Genomic DNA, 21792 nt, shown 5'->3' on the forward strand with positions numbered 1-21792 from the left:
GATGGAGAGTAAAGAAGATAGGTGGAGAAGGTGTGGGTGGGGAGGTAGGGAGGGGATAGGTCAGTCCAGGGAAGACGGACAGGTCAAGGAGGTGGGATGAGGTTAGTAGGTAGGAAATGGAGGTGCGGCTTGGGGTGGGAGGAAGGGATGGGTGAGAGGAAGAACCGGTTAGGGAGGCAGAGACAGGTTGGACTGGTTTTGGGATGCAGTGGGTGGGGGGGAAGAGCTGGGCTGGTTGTGTGGTGCAGTGGGGGGAGGGGATGAACTGGGCTGGTTTAGGGATGCAGTGGGGGAAGGGGAGATTTTGAAACTGGTGAAGTCCACATTGATACCATATGGCTGCAGGGTTCCCAGGCGGAATATGAGTTGCTGTTCCTGCAACCTTCGGGTGGCATCATTGTGGCAGTGCAGGAGGCCCATGATGGACATGTCATCAAGAGAATGGGAGGGGGAGTGGAAATGGTTTGCGACTGGGAGGTGCAGTTGTTTGTTGCGAACTGAGCGGAGGTGTTCTGCAAAGCGGTCCCCAAGCCTCCGCTTGGTTTCCCCAATGTAGAGAAAGCCGCACCGGGTACAGTGGATGCAGTATACCACATTGGCAGATGTGCAGGTGAACCTCTGCTTAATGTGGAATGTCATCTTGGGGCCTGGGATGGGCCGCACCCCCAGCTACCTACTAACCTCATCCCACCTCCTTGACCTGTCCGTCTTCCCTGGACTGACCTATCCCCTCCCTACCTCCCCACCCACACCTTCTCCACCTATCTTCTTTACTCTCCATCTTCGGTCCGCCTCCCCCTCTCTCCCTATTTATTCCAGTTCCCTCCCCCCATCCCCCTCTCTGATGAAGGGTCTAGGCCCGAAACATCAGCTTTTGTGCTCCTGAGATGCTGCTTGGCCTGCTGTGTTCATCCAGCCTCACATTTTATTATGCAGGTCATATTCAACTGGTTCTATGTAATGTGGCGTTTGGTGATCTTGCCTTTATTGGTCAGTGCATTGAATATAGGCATTGGGAAGGTCATGTTGCAGCTGTACAGGACATTGGTCAGGGTCCCTTTTGGAATACTGTGCGCCATTCTGGTCTCCCTGCTATAGGAAGGATGAAACTTCAAAGGGTTCAGAAAAGATTTACAATGATGGTGCCAGGGTTGGAGGGTTTGAGCTACAGGGAGAAGCTGAATAGACTGGGGCAATTTTCCCCGGAGCGTCAGGGGCTGAGGGGTGATCTTACGGAGTTTTATAAAATCATGGGGGGCATGGATAGGGTGAACAGCAAAGGTCTTTTCCCCAGGGTAGGGGGAGTCCAAAACTAGAGGGGCATAGCTTTAAGGTGAGAGGGAAAAAATTGTAAAGGGACCTAAGAGGCAACATTTTCACACAGAGGGTGGTGCGTGTATGGAATGAGCTGCCAGAGGAAGTGGTGGAGCCTGGTACAATTCCAACATTGAAAAGGCATCTGGTTAAGTATATGAATAGGAAGGGTTTAGAGGGATATGGGCCAAATGCTGGCAAATGGGGTGAGATTAATTAGGATATCTGGTCGGCATGGAGGAGTTGGACCAACGGGTCTGTTTCCACACTGTACAGCTCTATGACCCGAAGGCACCTTGAGGTAGTAGTGACTACAATATGATTGAATTAACATACCACTTGAAAGAGCGGAGAATGGCTCAAGGTAACTGAGAAGATTTATCATAGTTTTGTCAAAGGGAAATTGTATTTAACCATTATATTGGCGTTCTTTGAAGGAGTAATGTGTTGTAGAGAAAAGGAAACTTGCAGGCATGCTGTGTGTGTGAATCTCCAGAAGGTATGTGATGAGCTGCCATGCCAAAGGTTATTACCAAAAGCTTATGGTGCAGGAGGCATAACATATTAACAAGGATAGAATTGGCTTGCTGGCAGAAGAAAGGACAGTCTGCACAATTGGGTCTTCATCTGATTGGCAGGATGTGGCAAGTGGAATGCTGCAGGTGTCAGTGCTGGGGTGTCAGCCTTTTTCTAACTTGCATCAATGACCTAGAGGAACAGAGTGAAAACATGGCAACTACATTCACAGATGACACCAAGTTAGGTCGGAAAACATGTTGCGAAGGGGAGAAGGAAGTTGTAGATTTAGGATAGAATAGAATCCCTCCAGTGTGGAAAGAGACCATTCCACCCAACAAGTTCACACTGACTCTCTGAAGAGCATCCCACACAGACCCCCCCCTCCGGTTTGTCTGTTTGTTTGGGTTTATTGCTGAGGAATCAGCGGACTGTGTTCATAGGGTACCCATTCTTTTTGAATATGCTGTATAGGTGATTTTCCTCTGCTCTGCATAGTTCCTCTGTGCTGCAGTGTGTGGTGGCTCGTTGGAATAATGTTCTAATGCAGCTTCGTTTGTGGGCGTTGGGATGGTTGCTCCTGTAGTTCAGTATTTGGTCCGTATGTGTTGTTTTCCTGTAGACGCTGGTTTGAAGTTCCCCATTGACTGTTCGCTCTACTGTGACATCTAGGAATGGCAGTTTGCTGTTGTTTTCCTCCTCTTTTGTGAATGTTATGCCAGTAAAGGGTATTATTGATGGTCTTGAACGTTTCCTCTAATTTGTTTTGTTTAGTGTTGAGAAAGGTGTCATCCACGTTACGGACCCAAATTTTGGGTTGGATGATTGGCAGAGCTGTTTGTTCGAGTCTCTGCATTACTGCCTCTGCTAAGAACCTAGAATGGTGACAAAACGTCTAAGAACGAACCTTCCAGCTCAGCGAGCAAACTCACGTCCAGAACCTCAACCTGAGCTACAAATCTTCTCAAAACTCGCTATCCAGAAGATCATCAGGTGCCATTTCAGCCCCACCTCCAATGAGATGCCACCACCAGCCACATATTCCCCTCCCCTCCCTTGCCTGCCTTTTGCAGGGACTGTTCCCTCCAGGACACCTTGGTCCAATCTTCCTTCACATAACAACGACCCACAGCCCCATGGCACCTTCCCCTCCAACCGTGAAGGTATAACACCTGCCCATTTACCTCACCCAGTATCCAAGGGCCCAAACATGCCTTCCAGATGAAACAACACCTCACCTGCACTTCCCAGAAACTAGTCTACTACACTCGCCGCTCACAATGTGATCTCTTGTACATTAGGGAAATGCAACATAGACTGGGTGACTGCTTTGTGTAATATCTTTTATTGCTCGCAAAAGAGGCCCTGAGCTTCCAGTTGCCTGCCATGTTAACCCACCACCCTGTTCCCTAGCCAACACCTTTGTCTCTGACTTGCTGCAGTGTTCCAGTAAAGCTCAACACAAGCTGGATAAACAAATGATATAGCCAGAAATAGGTTTGAGGATATAAAAAGTGATTTCAGGGAGTTAGGATGGAAGCTGCAGAGCAGGACGAACAGAGTAGTGTTCTCTGGTTTACTACCGGTGCCACGAGATAGCGAGGTGAGGAACAGGGAGCGGGCGCAGCTGAACACGTGGCTACGCAGCTGGTGTAGGAGGGAGGGCTTCAGATATGTTGATAATTAGGATGCCTTCTGGGGAAGGTGGGACCTGTACAAGAAGGACGGGTTGCATCTGAACTGGAAGGGGACCAATGTCCTGGGTGGAAGGTTTGCTCGAGTAGTTTGAGAGGGTTTAAACTAGTATGGCAGGGGGGTGGGAACCTGAGCTGTATACCAGAGGTGAGCGTTGATGCAGGTGAGGCAGTAGCAAGAGGTAGACCAGCTAGTGGGAAGGATTTTCCTGGGAAGGAACCAAGGGATCGGTTAAAGTGTGTTTGCTTTAATGCAAGGAGTATCAGGAATAAAAGTGATGAACTTAGAGCATGGATCATTACCTGGTGCTATGATGTTGTGGCCATAACAGAGACATGGGTTTCTCATGGGCAGGAATGGTTGCTGGATGTTCCAGGGTTTAGAACATTTAAAAAGAATAGGGAGGGGGGAAAAAGAGGAGGGGGTGTAGCACTACTATTCAGAGAGGGTATCACAGCTACAGAAGCTTCCATTGTCGAGGAAGATCTGCCTACCGAGTCAGTGTGGGTGGAAATTAGGAACAGCAAGGGAGTAGTCACCTTGTTAGGGGTTTACTACAGGCCCCCCAATAGCAGCAGGGAGATTGAAGAAAGCTTAGGTCGGGAGATTTTGGAAAAGTGTGGACGCAGTAGGGTGGTTGTAATGGGTGACTTTAACTTTCCTAATATTGATTGGAACCTCCTTCGAGCAGAAGATTTGAATGGAGCTGTTTTTGTAAGGTGTGTTCAGGAGGGTTTCCTAACGCAGTACGTTGACAGGCCGACGATGGGAGAGGCCATTCTAGACTTGGTGCTCGGAAACGAGCCGGGGCAGGTATTGGATCTTGTGGTGGGAGAGCATTTTGGTGATAGTGACCATAACTGCCTCACATTCTACATAGCTATGGAGAAGGAGAGGATTAGGCAAAATGGGAGGATATTTAATTGGGGAAGAGGAAACTATGATGCGATTAGACATGAGTTAGGAAGCATGGACTGGGAGCAGTTGTTCCATGGTAAGGGAACTATAGACATGTGGAGATGGTTTAAGGAACAGTTGTTGCGAGTGATGAGTAAATATGTCCCTCTGAGACAGGCAAGAAGGGGTAAGATTAAGGAACCTTGGATGACGAGAGCGGTGGAGCTTCTAGTGAAAAGGAAGAAGGTAGCTTACATAAGGTGGAGGAAGCTAGGGTCAAGTTCAGCTAGAGAGGATTACATGCAGGCAAGGAAGGAGCTCAAAAATGGTCTGAGGAGAGCCAGGAGGGGGCACGAGAAAGGCTTGGCAGAAGGAATCCGGGAAAACACAAAGGCATTTTACACTTACTTGAGGAATAAGAGAATGGTCAAAGAAAGAGTAGGGCCGATCAGGGATAGCATAGGGAACTTGTGTGTGGAGCCTGAGGAGGTAGGGGAAGCCCTAAATGAGTTTTTTGCTTCTGTCTTTACGAAAGAAACCAACTTTGTAGTGAATGAAACCTTTGAAGAGCAGGTGTGCATGCTGGAATGGATAGAGATAGAGGAAGCTGATGTGCTGAAAATTTTGTCAAACATTAAGATTGACAAGTCGCCAGGCCCGGATCAGATTTGTCCTCGGCTGCTTTGGGAAGCGAGAAATGCAATTGCTTCGCCACTTGCGAAGATCTTTGCATCCTCGCTCTCCACTGGAGTCGTACCTGAGGACTGGAGAGAGGCAAATGTAATTCCTCTCTTCAAGAAAGGAAATAGGGAAATCCCCGGCAATTATAGACCGGTAAGTCTCACGTCTGTCGTCTGCAAGGTGTTAGAAAGGATTCTGAGGGATAAGATTTATGACCATCTGGAAGAGCATGGCTTGATCAAATACAGTCAACACGGCTTTGTGAGGGGTAGGTCATGCCTTACAAACCTTATCGAGTTTTTTGAGGATGTGACTAGAAAGGTTGATGAGGGTCGAGCTGTGGATGTGGTGTATATGGACTTCAGTAAGGCATTTGATAAGGTTCCCCATGGAAGGCTCATTCAGAAGGTCAGGAGGAATGGGATACAGGGGAACTTAGCTGCTTGGATACAGAATTGGCTGGCCAACAGAAGACAGCGAGTGGTAGTAGAAGGAAAATATTCTGCCTGGAAGTCAGTGGTGAGTGGGGTTCCACAGGGCTCTGTCCTTGGGCCTCTACTGTTTGTAATTTTTATTAATGACTTGGACGAGGGAATTGAAGGATGGGTCAGCAAGTTTGCAGATGACACAAAGGTCGGAGGTGTCGTTGACAGTGTAGAGGGCTGTTGTAGGCTGCAGTGGGACATTGACAGGATGCAGAGATGGGCTGAGAGGTGGCAGATGGAGTTCAACCTGGATAAATGCGAGGTGATGCATTTTGGAAGGTCGAATTTGAAAGCTGAGTACAGGATTAAGGATAGGATTCTTGGCAGTGTGGAGGAACAGAGGGATCTTGGTGTGCAGATACATAGATCCCTTAAAATGGCCACCCAAGTGGACAGGGTTGTTAAGAAAGCATATGGTGTTTTGGCTTTCATTAACAGGGGGATTGAGTTTAAGAGTCGTGAGATCTTGTTGCAGCTCTATAAAACTTTGGTTAGACCGCACTTGGAATACTGCGTCCAGTTCTGGGCGCCCTATTATAGGAAAGATGTGGATGCTTTGGAGAGGGTTCAGAGGAGGTTTACCAGGATGCTGCCTGGACTGGAGGGCTTATCTTATGAAGAGAGGTTGACTGAGCTTGGTCTCTTTTCATTGGAGAAAAGGAGGAGGAGAGGTGACCTAATTGAGGTATACAAGATAATGAGAGGCATGGATAGAGTTGATAGCCAGAGACTATTTCCCAGGGCAGAAATGGCTAGCACGAGGGGTCATAGTTTTAAGCTGGTTGGTGGAAAGTATAGAGGGGATGTCAGAGGCAGGTTCTTTACGCAGAGAGTTGTGAGAGCATGGAATGCGTTGCCAGCAGCAGTTGTGGAAGCAAGGTCATTGGGGTCATTTAAGAGACTGCTGGACATGCATATGGTCACAGAAATTTGAGGGTGCATACATGAGGATCAATGGTCGGCACAACATTGTGGGCTGAAGGGCCTGTTCTGTGCTGTACTGATCTATGTTCTATGTTCTATGTTCTATGTTCTAACACCTCGTTTCCGCTTGGGGACCCTGTGGACCTCTGGACTCAATATCAAGTTCAATAATTTTAGGGCCTAAACCTAAACTGTCCCGTGTCCCAGCCCCCTACCCCACAACCAGGCCTTGTTATCCCATAGCCTGCCATTACACACTACCTATTGTTAATCACTAACAGTCCCCATTAACAATTATTCACACAGCTAGCCCAGATCGTTATCAACTCCTTTGTCTATTCCACTGCTCTTCTCCCGCTTTGGGCTCTTTATCCTTTATTCTATCATTCACTCTCACCCGTTCCCCTTCGTGTTTGCTGCATTTAAACCAATGTTTTCTTAGCTGCCATCAGTTCTAAGGAAGGGTGACTGGACACAAAATGTTAACTCTGAGTATTTTCTTCACACATGCTGCCAGATCTGCTGAGCTTTCCCAGCCACTTCTGTTTTTGTTCCTGATTTACAGCATCTGCAGTTCTTTCAGTTTTAATTTAGTCTTGATAGGTAGATGTGGGTTGTGCGTCAATCCAGAACTAGGAGAGGTTTTTTTTAAAGTCAATGGTCACCCTTTGAGGACAGAAGTTTGTGCATCTTTGGAGTTCTGTGCCTCAGAAGGAGGCATCATCATTTGTAAGACAGATGAAGGGAATTGAAAGGTTATTGGGAATAGATGGAATATCGAGTTTGAAATATTGATATCGGCCACGAAGTTATTGAATAGCAGAGTAGGTACACGGGGCAAAATGGTCTAAATTCTGCTCCTGGTTTGAATATTTGTAGATCATCTATGTTTTGCTGATACTGAGAGGTTAAATATTTGTCACAACACTGGGGAAAATTCTGCTGCCTGTCCACAAAATAGTACCTTTTACAATCATCAAGGCATCCTGAACAATGTTAATGCTAATAATCCCCTCCCTACCTCCCCACCTACACTAACTTCTACAAGTTCCATCCCCGCCCCTTTAACTTGTCTGTCTCCTCTCCACCTATCTTCTCCTCTATCCATCTTTGATCCGCCTCCCCCTCTCTCCCTATTTATTCCAGTTCCCTCTCCCCCTCCCCTTTTCTGAAGAAGGGTCTAGGCCCGAAATGTCAGCTTTTGTCCTGCTAAGATGCTGCTTGGCCTGCTGTGTTCATCCAGCTGCACACTTTGTTATCCTGAACAGTGCCTCAGTTTAACATCCCCTTTGAGGGGAGGCAGTGCTGAGGGTACAGGTGCTGTGTGAGTACTGCAGTGTCAGTCTGGATTAAGGCTCAACTACTCTGGAGTGGGACTTGGAGTTGGGGGTGTTACCCACAGAAACAACCAGCATCTATTCACCAGGTAAAGCTAATGCCCGTTGTCATAAAGAATACAGTGTGCCAGTGTTGCTTCTTCCTATCCTCACCCCAATGCCAGGTCTGTGATTAACCCTTTCCACACCCAAAATCATCTATTTCAGAAGTCCTCAGACAAGGATCATGAGTAGCAACCTCGGCTTCATGGGATGTTGGGCTTCGCGGCACTGGCACTAACAGCCCAACATAGAGCAAGTGCTGTTGGAGTAGTTTCTGGGGCTTAATGCAGTGCATCTTGTACCAGAATATGCTGCTATTGAGCATTAGTGGTGGAAGGAGTGGATATTGGAAAATAGTAGATAGTCCTGAGCGACTATTCCCCCTGGTCTGAGTCAGCACATTGAGAAAGGGCTGGCCACGAGGGTGGAGGTTGTGGGCAGAGAACATGATATCTTGTTTTTCTCACAGGGCCGCTGTACACGGGGAGTTTCCCAATCGAGTGAGGAAGGGGTGGTGAGAACTCTACTTCTCATTTTGTCAAATCTGCTGTATTGAGCACTGTTGCTGTGGCAGCTGTGGCGATGAGGTTGGTCAGGTGACAGGATGAGTGAGTGGTGGGGCTGCAGATATTTTAGGAAACTGCTTGTTTGTGTTTTTTCTGCTTCAAACAGTTATATCCGAGTTGCAGGCCTCTTACCACATGTGCTTCTCACATCTTGCATAACAAATCTACCTGACCTAGTTTCTGTTTTTGAATTCCAATTCAAATATTTTCAAAAAGATTTTTCCATTTTAAGCCAAATTTTATTCATCGACATTGTACATATTTTATTTTTGCAAAGCCTTTGTTTCTTCCTCTGTTCCCGTCTACCTTCCCTGTTGCATTTCTGTAGCAACTTTCCCAAAGCAGTCAATAGAGTTCTGCTGTTGCATCAGAGTTGCTGATACAAAGAATGAAATGCAGAGAGAAATTTATGTTCATGGACTAGGCACAAGCTCCCATTGGCTATGGAGACAGAAGTACGCTGCCGGCAGGTCAGCGTGGATGGAGTGCCACATTGTCAGAGGGTCAGCTTTGACAGTGTCACACTATCAGAGATTAGTGCTGAGGGTGTGCCACACTGTTGGAGGGTCAGTGCTTGAGGGAGTGCCGCGCTTTCGGTGGTTTGGGGGGGGTGCGATGGTCAGTGCTGAGAGAGCATTGCAATTTCGCGCATATACTTTTGTTACAATCCCCATATCTTTTGATGTCATTACGGTAATCGAGAGTCTTGAGCACCCTCAGTGATTTATCAAACATATCTTTCTTCTCTCTCAATTTATTTCATTGTGCACATGTGTCCGATCTTACCCAAGAGAGCTTGGAGGTCTGCTATTGGCACTCTGTCCCACATCCTTGTGCACCAAGAAAATTCCCCATCTTACATTTGTACTTGGTAGACAGTTGTCAGAGTTAAATTTAGCAAGTCTTGTGCAAATTATGAAACATTGAGTTGAGATTAAGATTGAAATGTAGCCCACTATCTATGCTGTTGTATTGGAGCAGGTTTGATTTCTCTCCTTTTGTGCAATGGATTTTAATGGGTAAATGACTTTTTAGAATTCGTGTTTAGCTTACGGATTAGGGTTATTCATACTAGTAAATGGGTAAACAGATTTGTGAGGTTTTCTTTTCACGTTAATCTCATTATTTGGTTGCTTGAGGCAGTATTTGAGAATTAACTACCCTGGTTTGGGACAGGAGTTACAAATAGACCCAGATTGGGTGAGAATAGCAGTTTTCCTTCACTAAAGTGACTTGGATGTGCTGGTTATGTTTTTGATAACAGTCTGACAAAATGAAAATATCAACTTTATTTAAGAAACATTTTACTGTCTTCATCTTGCCATTCAGCTGCGAGAGAGAGAAAGAGAGAGAGAGAGAGAGAAAGATTGTGTGGCATTGCATCATGTATACCATCTCATTACCATATTATAGTTGTCACCTCTACAAGCCTTTCAATCTTCTCACTATATGACAGATACTGCCTTTTATTTCCAAATTAGAGATGTGCTACTTAAAGGCTATGGTGGACCAGGCTCATTTGAGGCACTCAAAGGGAAATCAGACAGTTTGAAAAGGTTACAGAGAGCTGATAGAATGGCTCAAGGAGGGATATTGTTTGTAGAGCCACCGTGGACACAGTAGGTCAAATGGCTGCTCCCTGTACTGTAACAATTCTGTAATGTTCCTGATGTAATCCAGCTGACTTGGTGGGTTTTGAGCGTGAATTTTGTACATTTAGTCCATTCCCTGCTTTACACCTTCGATTAGCAATGTTGCTAGGCGACCACTTTGTCACTCGCTTTGTTCCCCCTGAATGTAGGCATTAACTCACTCAATCTGAGACGAATGGTGAACTTATCAGGAAGCCGGGTGAAGCCACTGGCACTTACATCCTACAACTTGGCTTCATAACGTATTGGTTTAAGGCAGTTCTCAAAAAGTGTAGTGTTGAGGAGATGGGAAAATGATTTCTCATATGGCAAATCGGCCCATAACCCATCCTTTGCAGAAGTGGTGGGGAAAAGATTCAGTAATAAATTTCTAGTGGAGAATTAGATGAACTGTTACACGTTTATTGGTTTGCCCTTTCAACCCATTGGCACAGGCATATGTGTTAAACGGCACATCTCTTCATGATTCCAGTTCATTGTACTGCTGCAACTGAGAGGAAAGAACACCTTGACAATCAAGTCAAACTACTCCACAAGTTATGCCATTAATATAAATGTTTAAACTCTATCGCCAGAATAGGCGTTTGTTTCCCCTTGGTACTGCCTTCCAGAATAAAAAGACTTCGACCATCAATCAACAAAATAATCCCTTTATCATTACACACAGCTTATTTTAAAGCAATTGGCAAAACTGGTCATTATCTATGTTCTAATTAATTATTAGAAGGTGTCCCCCTTTTACTCCCAAACAAATAGTTGACACACATACACTGACTCTGCGGTGATATCATTTAAAAAGGAATGGAAGAAAATATCCTTATTGACCAATGTCTTCAAGATAAAGAATCAAAGTTGATGAATTCTCCCAGTCCACTGATCATCTTGTTGACAAAATAAAATTGTTGACAGCCATGTACTGATGGAAGCTTCAATTTGATTGGAAATCAAGTCCTTAGATTGTAGTGATGGTTCAGTGTTTCAGGATTTGCAAGGTAGCCAATACACCGGGCTGTCAACTTTAACAGGTTCCCAAATTTTATTTCCCAGTGAGAAATGGAGAGAGAAAAATCTTGCAGCCTCACTGCTCCTTGTTGCTGAGTTACCTTTCTCTTTCTTCGTGAGGTGTTTGAAGCAGAAGTCAAATACAGCCAGGGTTCCTAGGCAGCCGTCATCACAGAGGCCCCATAGTGTGTTCCAAAGGCAGCTTTTCCAACAATGAAGGGCAATGAGCTCTATTTTAGTTCTGGGAAATGTTCAAACTGTTCAGTATCTTCCAGTTTTTCCCCATGTAGTTTATATATTTATATTCCTATTAGTACAGAAACAGGCTGTTGGCCCATCTCTTTGGTGTTAGTGTTTCTGCTCCACACAGGTCTCTCCAAGTCCTCTTCATCTCCCCCTATCAGCTTATCATTCTGTTCCTTTCTCCCTTATGTATATATCCAGGCTGCCTCGTAAATGTGTATCCACATTATTTAATTCAACTACTCCTGTGTGAGTGCGTTCTACATTATCTCCACTCCTTTAGGATGACATTTTTCCTGAATTCTCCAATGGATGTTCAGTGACTGACTGACTTAATGGTCCCTAGTGCCAGTCTCGTCCATAAATGGAGTAATCTTCTGTACATCCATCCCATCAAATCCGTTCACAGATTCAGAAGCGTTTACTGGTTCAAAATTAGAGTGTTCTAACACTATTTTATTTCATTTTGTTAGGTTGACCATGCTGCAAATCGGACCCAGTTTGGGAGCAAGATTCACAACTTTGGTGCCATTCAGGAGAAGGTTGCTCACATGGCAATGCTGCAGTATGTGACAGAGGTAAGGGCAGATTACGGGCTGTGCTTCAACTTGAGCAGCTTGTGTTTGGTCCTCCAGGAAACTCTCAAGTCTCTCTTTTCCTAATCTTAACGCTGCCCAGTGACTGCAAGTTCCATCCTGTAACTGGGCACAGCAATCTTCATGAAATAGACTTGGGTTCCTACAGCATCTTTCACCACCTGTGAACATTTCAGACTGCTTCACAGCTCATTTTGAATGTAGTCACTGCTTTAATGTAGGAAAGCTGCCAATTTGCACACAGCCAACTGCCATTAGCAGCAATGGGAGAATGACCCAAATCATCTGTTTTTAGAGATGTTCATTGAGGACTAACTTTTGGCCCTGAGCAGAACTCCCCTGCTCTTCCTTGGATATCAACCATGGTGTAAGGGATATCATATTTTTCCATTTTGGATTGTAACCTGGAATGGAAGTCAGACACTCCAGTATAGCTGAAATATCTTAGGAGTTTTGCAAGTTTTTTAAAAAAGTGAGATTGTGTGGTAGTTTTGCACATATGCAATGCTGGATGTGAGTTTCCTCGCTGAGCTGGAAGGTTCGTTTTCAGACGTTTCATCACCATTCTAGGCAACATCATCAGTGAGCCTCCGACGAAGTGCTGGTGTTATGTCCGGCTTTCTATTTATCTGGTTAGGTTTCCTTGGGTTGGTGATGTCATTTCCTGCGTTGGTGATGTCATTTCTTGTTCTTTTTCTCAGAGGATGGTAGATTGATTCGGAGCCAATGTGTTTGTTGATGGAGTTCCAGTTGGAATGCCATGCTTCTAGGAATTCTCGTGCCTGTCTCTGTTTGGCTTGTCCTAGGATGGATGTGTTGTCCCAATCAAAGTGGTGTCCTTCCTTATCTGTATGTAAGGATACGAGTGATAGTGGGTCATGTCGTTTTGTGGCTAGTTGATGTTCATGTATCCTGGTGGCTAGCTTTCTGCCAGTTTGTCCAATGTAGTGTTTGTCACAGTTCTTGCAAGGTATTTTGTAGATGACGTTCGTTTTATTTGTTGTCTGTATAGGGTCTTTTAAGTTCATTAGCTGCTGTTTTAGTGTGTTGGTGGGTTTGTGGGCTACCCTGATGCCAAGAGTCCCAAGTAGTCTGGCAGTCATTTCGGAAATGTCTTTGCATATGCAATGCTGTGTTGCTTTTGGACAATATGTAGACAGTTGCACCAAGGGCTTTTCCAGTAAGGAGGAACTGCCTGATGACAGCCTTTGGATTCATTGAACTATAGTTTGCAACAGACTTGTGAGAGCAGCGCCGCCAGAAACATCTAGAGCCAGCAAAGTACCTCTTTCTCCCCCTCTGAGTGGGAAAACCAAAAAAAATTATTCTCATGCAATGGGAGCTAAAAAGCTGCAAAAGAGTGTACAACCTGGTGAGGGGTTTACTTGAATGGGTAAGATTTACTCATCTACGCCAGGAGGAGTGGGTAAAGAAATGAAGATTATAAGGGATATGGAAGCAAGTCAGTCTTTGGTGAAAGATGGAGAGAAGTATAATTCGCAAGGAGTATTGCCAGAAATGGTGGTAAAATGTAGAATTCATGATGAAAAGAACAGTGCTCAATTATATAAAGTGAGGTGGGAGAGTTTTGTGAAACGTGGTGATAGGAGTAATAGAGAAATTCTTGGTTCCGAAAATGCAGTTTATCCTTGGTATAACAATATAGCTGGGAGATCACAGGTGGGAATGATGCCTACTGTGGTTGAAAAGCCAGTGAAAAATCAGGCAACTGAGGTGTTACAGGAAATATATCCTGGGATTTTTCCTGACTCTGGTAACAAGGTTACAACGCCACAGGTTGAAGCAAGAGGAGAAATCGAGGAGTAAATGTGTGCAAGTTGAAGTTCAACTGTCAGAAACTGTGCCCAAACGGTCAAAATACACCTCTTAGAGCCATAGTGACATTAGAATGGGATCTTGATCAACAGGGCCATTGGGTTGAAGAATAACAGATGGAGTTTAATTCAGATAAATGCGTAGTGTCGCATTTTGGTAAGACAGACAAGGGCAGGACTTACCCATTTAATGGTAGGGCCCTGGGAATGTTGTCAAACAGAAACGCCTAGGGTGGAAGTACACAGTTCCTTGAAAGTAGCATCATATGTAGACAGGTTGGTGAAGGCAGCATTTGGCACGCTTGCCTCATCATTCAGAGCATCGAGCACTGGAGTTGGGACACCGTATTAAGGCTGTCCCAGATATTGGGAAGGCCGTAATTGTACTTTGGAGTACAAGGCCATTGTACAGGAATGGTGTTATTAAACTGGACAGGATACAGAAAAGATTTACAGGGATGTTACCGAGACTGGAAAGCATGAGTTATAAGGCGAGGCTGGTTAGGCTGGGACCTTTTTCACTGGAGCATTGGAGGCTGAGGGGTGACCTTGCAGAGGTTCATAAAATCATGAGCGGCATGGATAGGGTGACGAGCCAAGGTTTTTTTCTCCAGGTTAGGGGGAGTTCAAAACTCAAGGGCATAGGTTTAAAGTAAGAGGAGAAAGACTTAAAAAGGGCCTGACGGGTAACCTTTCCAGACAGGGTGGTGTGTGTATCGAATGAGCTGCCAGAGGATGTAGGAGAGGCTGATACTGTTATAACATGTACAAGGCGTTCAAACAGGTACATGGAGAGAAAAGGTTAGAGGGATACAAGCCAAACGCAGGCAAATGGGATCAGTTCATTTTGGGAAATGACCCTCCAACAGTGTGGAGCCTCCTCAGCGCTGTACTGGGCGTGATGCCCTAATGTTTGTGCTCAAGTCTTGTGTTAAAATTGTCGCTATGAGAGTGCTAGCCGCCTGGCTTAAAGCTGATTATGTGGAGCAGAAAAGGCAGTTGAAGCAGCAGCAGTAATTGTCACGCCTGGGAATAGTAACGGTGATTCTTTATTTTCCGTCTTTCCCAGTCGATGGCATACATGATCAGTGCAAACATGGATTCAGGAGCAACCGAGTTCCAGATAGAAGCTGCCATCAGCAAGATCTTTGCATCTGTGAGTATTGCTGTTCATCTGCTTTGTTAGTGCATGTCAAATCTGTTTGTCATCTCGTTTAAACAGGGCTGGTAATCCTGTTTCTGGTGAAGTAAAAGGTGTTTCATAATTGGTTAAAGTATATCACCCTGACTTATGCCATTCACTGCCAAAGAATCACTGTTCCTCTTTATTTAAGATGCCTGGACATGTGGTTAGCTGCTGAGCACAGCGAGTGATTCTGTTTTCATCTCAAGACTGACCTGTGTTTGGGGTGGGAAAGAATTTTGATTTTTCTCCAAAATTGCAGCTCAGGCTGAGCTTCTGATCTCTTATCCAACAGTAAGTGGCTTAACTATTCACCAAACCCGTGTCTTAATCTGAATCACACTTGATTGCATTTCCAAAGGATGTTTCTCAAAACGTCACCATACTCTTCACTGCCAATAGTGCGCAGAGAGCTCCCAGACACAGTGTCACGTTCAGGGCCAGATCAGGTTTCCTAGTGATTTTGTTACATGAGGGATAGATATTGCGCTGGGCACTCAAATGAGGGATATGAGGCAAATGGGGCTGGTTTAGTTTGGGAAGTGTGGTCAAAGGGCCAGTTTCCTATTACTCTATACAAGAGCAAACATAGCCTCATGTTTAACAATCAGCTAAAAGAAGGAACCTCCAAGTGCTGCAATCCCTCAGCACCCCTTTGTTGCTGGCCCTCCGACTGTGCGCGCCCCCCCCCCCCCCCCCCTCAGTGCTGGCCCTGAGAATAACAGCCAGGATTCTGTTTTCAATTTGTTGAGGTGGGACCTGACCCTACAAGCTACTGGCTCAGCAATAAGAGCGTTGGCAGCTGAGTCTTGTGTGTCTCCCATCACGTGGTGTTGACAGTTTTGCCCAAGTATCTTGCAATCGGACTCCTGTTTGAGGAATGTAGAGGGTGGACGGGGCACCTTTTCGTCCCTGCATTTCAGCTCAGGAATGTTGTTATGGCTAATGTGTTGATGTGTGACTGCAGACTGTCTTTTCTGATTATGATGGGGACAACGAGAGAAGATGATGGAGTCCCAATTCTGGGAAGTTAATTATTTAATTCGAACTACACTGATCTTGTTCGTAATCTCTTCCTCCAGGAGGCTGCCTGGACTGTTACTGATGAATGTATCCAGCTCATGGGTGGAATGGGCTTCATGAAGGTCAGTATCAGGTTATGAATATTGTTATACCTTTTAAACATCACCAGAGAAAGGTTCAACAGGGACTAAGAAATGGGAGCAGAAATGGGCCATTTGGCTCCTTAAGCCTACCCTTCCACTCAATAAGATTTTAGCTGATCTTCTACCTCAATGCCTCTTTCCTAGGCTACCCCCGTATTACTTAATGTCCTCAGTCTAGAAAAAGCTATTGATATCAATCTGAATATATTCAGTAGCTGAACATCCACAGCTCACAAGGTGAGAGGATATCAAAGACACTACCTTTGAAGTTTTTGAGATTTGTAGCTCGGCCCAGACTCATTAGTCACCCAACTGTACGTCGGAGACATATCAGAGATGACCACAGGACTACTCACACCTCTTGGTATCAGGGTAGCCATATTCCAACAACCACCCTGCGACAGCTACTGATGAATGGAAAGGATCCCATACCCACAACCATAAAACTAACCTAACATACAAAATACCAGGTAAAGTCTGTGAGAAACATTACATAGGCCATACTGGAAGAAAACTGACAATAAGGATACATCAACACCAACTAGCCACCGAGAGACGTGATGAATTCTCATTGGTCTCAGTACCCATGGACAAAGAAGGACAGGAATTCGACTGGGGCAACACATCCATAATAGCACAAGCCAAACAGAAACATGCCAGGGAATTCCTGGAGTCTGGCATTCCAACCAGAACTCCAAAAAACACATTGAACTGGGCCCGATATACAAACCACTGAGAAACAGAACCAGAAGTAATGCCAACTACCCCAGCAAACCGAGACACAGATAACAAGTAGGATAGAACACCAATGCTTTACTAGAGGCGCACTGACCATGTTACTTAGCAGGGTGACGAAACGTTTGCAGTCAAATGCACTGGCTCAGCGAGCAAGTCTACAACCTCACACTACCTTTAAGTGTAGACATCTCAGTTCAAAAGGGCTGGCTGACCCTTAATCCTGAGACTGTGTCCCCCTCATTCTGGACTGAGAACTGATTGTTCTGTTCTGAATCAGTTTTAAAGAAGGGTCACTGGACCTGAAATGCTGACTCTACTTTCTCTCCACAGGTGAGGCAAGACCTCCTGAATTTCTCCAGCAATTTCTGTTTTTTGTTTAACATCAGCAAGTTGTGCATGAGGACACCCAAGTCTCATTACGCATTTCCCTCCCTCAGTTTTCAGCCATTCAAATAACAATCTCCCTTCCTGGTTTTGCTCCTAACAGAAATAATCTCATATTTATCCACGTTGTACTTTTCCTGCCATGCATTTGCCCATTCAGTCAGCTTGTCCAAATCACGCTGAAGTATCTCTGTATCCTCCCCATAGCTCACCCTCCTACTTAGCTTTGTGTCATCTGCAAATGTAAAGATATTATATTTACATCCCACATCCAAGTCATTAACGTACGTTGTGAATAGTTGGGGTCCTAGTGCTGATCCCTGTGGTACCCCGCTAGTCCCTGCCTGCCAATGGAAAAAGGCCTGTTTATTCCTGCCATCCCTCCTGGCCTACACAGTGATGGTGACTGCCAGTCAGTTCACCGATATCAGGCATCCAAACACCAGCCACTGAATTTCAACAGCATTATCATCACTGAATCCCCTAGTGGAAACATCTTGGGTTTATCATCAACCAGAAGCATGGACTAGCACATAAATGCAGTCCTACAAGAGCAGGTTAGAGGCTAGGAATCCCCCACCAAATACCTCACCCCCTGACTCCCCAAAGCAGTCCACCTGTAAAAGCAAAAGTCTGGATTGTGATGGAATGCGCTCCATTTTCAAGGATGAGTTTAGCTCCACCAGACTCAAAGCAAGACAGAGCAGTCTGCTTGATTGGCACCAGATCCACAAACATTTAGTACCCCCACCACCAACCTCAGTAGATGCAGTGTGTACCATATACAAGACGCACTGCAGAAACTCACCAAGCTTCATTAGACAACACCTCCAAACCCACAACCACTTCCATCCTGAAGGACAAGGACAGTGGAAACATGGGAACACCACCCCCTACAAGTCCACCTCCGAGTCCCCCTGACTTGGAAATATATTGTTGTTCTGTCAGCGTCAGTGTCACTTGGTCAGAATCCCTAAGCTGTCTCCCTAATGGCATTGAGAGTCTATGTCTCAGGGACTGCAGTGACTCGAGAAGGCAGTTCACCGTCACCACCTCACAGATAACTGTGGATGGCCAAAAGTTGCTACACCAGCCTGTGTTGCCCGTAGCCGATGAATGAAGTTTTAAAAGTTGAATTTAGAAATCAACCAAAAAGCCCAACTAGGATCTATAAATATAAAAGAGGGCCATTCAGCCCCTTGTTCCAATATTGGCATTTTAGGCCAGGCTATCCAATGACCCAGAAATCTTGTTAGGGGATGATGTTGTGCAGATTGCAGAGCTGAGGGGTTGAAATGACATGAGGCTTTTAAGCAATTTAAACACAAAAGTGAGCATTTTAAAATGTATATACTGATTAGTGCTGAGTGCTGACCCACTTTACCTGCTGTTAGGATGCTGGTATTGAGCGAGTGATGAGGGACCTTCGGATCTTCCGCATTTTTGAGGGAACAAATGATATTCTTCGGCTTTTTGTTGCACTCAATGGTATTCAGGTACGTGTATGATTTTCTTGTTTCTGATGCTCCCACAGACTCTGGGCAAAGGCTTCACGAGCTCTACTCCATTTCCGCTACCCAATCTGACCTAGCTTCTATGTGCCATGGTGAATATCACTGCATTATTAGGGGAGCACTGCGAGAAAGCCTGATCCCATCCCCACTTGATTTCTACTGGTTTGAGATCATACACATATATGCAAACATGTAAATTAGGAGCAGTATGAAACCATTGCGTCCTCAAGCCTGCTCTGCCATTCAGTACAATCATGGTTGATCTGTTTGTGTTTTGAATTCTACATTCCTGTCCTCCTGCAGTAATCCACTTGGTTGTGGCAGTGATAACACAGTGTGGAGCTGGAGGAACACAGTCAGCCAGGCAGCATCAGAGGAGCAGGAAAGCTGATGTTTTGGGTTGGGACCCTTCTTGTGGTGGGTGCTGTTTTGTTCCATGTTCTATGTTCTGTGTTCAGGTTTTCTGCGTCAACTTTCCTGTTCCTCTGATGCTGCCTGTGTTCCTCCAGCTCCACACCATTATCTCTGACTCCAGCATCAGCAGTTCTTACTATCTCTGGTTGTGGCAATGGGTTCCTTGAGATGGGTGGTAATTGTGTAGCTGTATCTCTCCCTACCTCTAACTGTATTTTCAATTTGGGGTTTATTTGTTGGACCTGCTATTTGGAGTTGGAGTTGTGAAGGTGAAATGCAATGGGTCAAATGGCCTCCTTCCAAACCATAACCGTTCTGTGATTTTGTGATGTGTCAATCATTTTTTAAAAAAACTGCATTGCCTTCTCTCACACAAACCTTTACCAGTGGCAGGATCAGTTAAGGAAAGCAGACAGACCCCTGGGCTTCATTAGAAGATGCAGGTTGTAAAGAAGAAAGGAAATTATATCAAGTCACTCTCAAGTGCTGGCTCAGCCCAACTGGATTATAGTTCAAAGGCAGTGAGATTGTATATGCTTCAAGACTGCCCTGCCCTGACCTGTCAGTCCACACTCTAACCGTATGTACCTAAATGCTCCCAAATAAGTACTGACCTCCCTTGCTGGCCCATTTGTCGTCTTGGTCACCAGTATCGCTTCTACCCTCACCCCAAGCACGGGAACTTCTTAAATTCCTACCTGTTAGATCTATTTCGATGATGTCCTGACATTTCACCACATTGTGTGCTTTCAAGCACTTGGTCAAAGTCTATTTCCTTTTCTGCCTGTTTGAAGCATTTTGACATCTGTTTGATATAAAAGCAGTGACTCTCTCAGACTGACTAGTATCTCTGCTTTTTATCGTGCAGACCACTGGGAATCACCTGAAGGGACTGCAGAGAGCTCTGAAGAATCCTGTTGAAAATGCCAGCCTGTTAATGGGTGAAATCAGCAGGCGCGCACGAAGGTGACTGACTCCACACTGCTACCACTGGCCAGTTCAAGCTCATTGCCAAAGACAGATGTTTCTTTGATTTTCGCCTACCTTACCCAGTACTATATTGGCATATTCTCAGCACTGACCGCCCAACAATGTAACATGCCCTCAGTATGTATCTCTGACAATGCGAAGCTCCCTCAATACTGACCTACCAACAGTACAGTGCTGTGAGTACTGACCGTCCAAGAGTACAGCACTCCCTCAGCACTGACCCCCACCCTGATCCTGACAGTGTGGAGCTCCCTCAATACTGACCCTCTGACAGTGCAGCTCTGTTTCAGTACTGTCTCTCCAACATGCAACACTCCCTTAACACTGACACTCCGACAATGCAGCTTTCATTCAGAATTGCCCTGGGAATGCCTTTCTGTATACATGCTGATGTCTTTGGAGTGGTGCCTAAATTCACAACTTTCTGACAAAAGGATGTGTTTGCCATTGTGGAACGGTTGTTCTTCTAAAGATTACGTTTATTGATAAATGCAGTAATTCAGGTTCTAACCGAACTCAGTAATGTGCCCAATGTCATCTTTTTCTATAGCAAAGTATTTTGGTGAGAGTAAGATCGGTGAGATTCTCTGATAGTTGCTGGATGGAGGCAGAATCTGAGCTGAGAGATATGGAGGGGTCTCAGTGCTGGTACCCCACAGTCTTGAAAGAGTCTGTGTTAGAACTCTGTTCTGTGGTCAATTCACTGATCATAGCTTGTTAGTGACTGGGAACTGCATAAAGGCACTGTTGAATCATTGGGAATACATCCTATCTGTACACTCAGGAACCTGTCCTCTGCAGAAATCCCTGGTTTCTTTTCCATGACTGTATAAATTGTTGTTCCCTTTAAAATCTAGCATTCTGTCTCTGTCCTGATGACTGCGAGATGCAAATCTCGGAAAGTATGTCTCTATCTCACTGATCCCAAAAGCCCCATAAAACCAAGTGATAAATTATGAGGGTTAAGGAAGAAATTCAAAACCAGTCAGGATATCTATTTGGGATCACTACCCAGTGCCCCTATAGATCTCCTTTGGCTTTAGTAGCTCTTAAAGATCAAAGAGCTGATAATAGCCTTTCCAGGATCTGGTTTAAGGTGTGGTGGTTGAATGGTCTTGGACATGGGTAAGTGCTCAAAGAACAAAGAAACCTACAGCACAGGAACAGGCCCTTCGGCCCTCCAAGCCTGCGCCGATCAAGATCCTCTGTCTAACCTGTCATCTATTTTCTAACAGTTTATGTCCATTTGCTCCCTGCCCATCCATGTACCTGTACAAAAATATCTTAAAAGACGCTAATGTGCCTGCGTCTACCACCTCCGCTGGCAACGTGTTCCAGGCGCCCACCACCCTCTGTGTAAAGAACTTTCCGTGCATGGAAAGGATAAGTGGAAGAAGGAAATGAATCTGTACTGCCCTGTCCAGTACACAAATGTGAGGACTGTGGGATGAAGTGTGAGCATGAGGAGGTCAGAACTCCTTAAGCTCTTTCCTTCCTGACTCTCTGTTTGTTTCTGTCCGTGTCGCAGGAAGGTTGGACTTGGTACAGGCATTAGCCTAAGTAACAATGTACACCCAGAACTGAAGCAAAGTGGGAAACTGGTGAGTACACCACTCGC

General features: G+C 45.3%; 1 protein-coding gene across 3 annotated transcripts in view; it reads left to right on the top strand.

Annotated features, from left to right (window-relative positions):
- Positions 1-21792, top strand: part of LOC125448702 (very long-chain specific acyl-CoA dehydrogenase, mitochondrial-like) — a 78098-nt gene that overhangs the window by 40676 nt on the left and 15630 nt on the right. For all 3 annotated transcript variants that reach the window (XM_059642717.1, XM_059642718.1, XM_059642719.1), the window contains 6 exons: positions 11828-11932; positions 14855-14941; positions 16051-16113; positions 18651-18752; positions 20053-20150; positions 21703-21775. In XM_059642717.1, the coding sequence (XP_059498700.1) occupies positions 11828-11932; positions 14855-14941; positions 16051-16113; positions 18651-18752; positions 20053-20150; positions 21703-21775 (528 nt within the window). The remainder of the gene's footprint in view (positions 1-11827; positions 11933-14854; positions 14942-16050; positions 16114-18650; positions 18753-20052; positions 20151-21702; positions 21776-21792) is intronic.

This window comes from Stegostoma tigrinum, chromosome 45, assembly GCF_030684315.1.
Source record: "Stegostoma tigrinum isolate sSteTig4 chromosome 45, sSteTig4.hap1, whole genome shotgun sequence".
Lineage (NCBI taxonomy): Eukaryota > Metazoa > Chordata > Chondrichthyes > Orectolobiformes > Stegostomatidae > Stegostoma > Stegostoma tigrinum.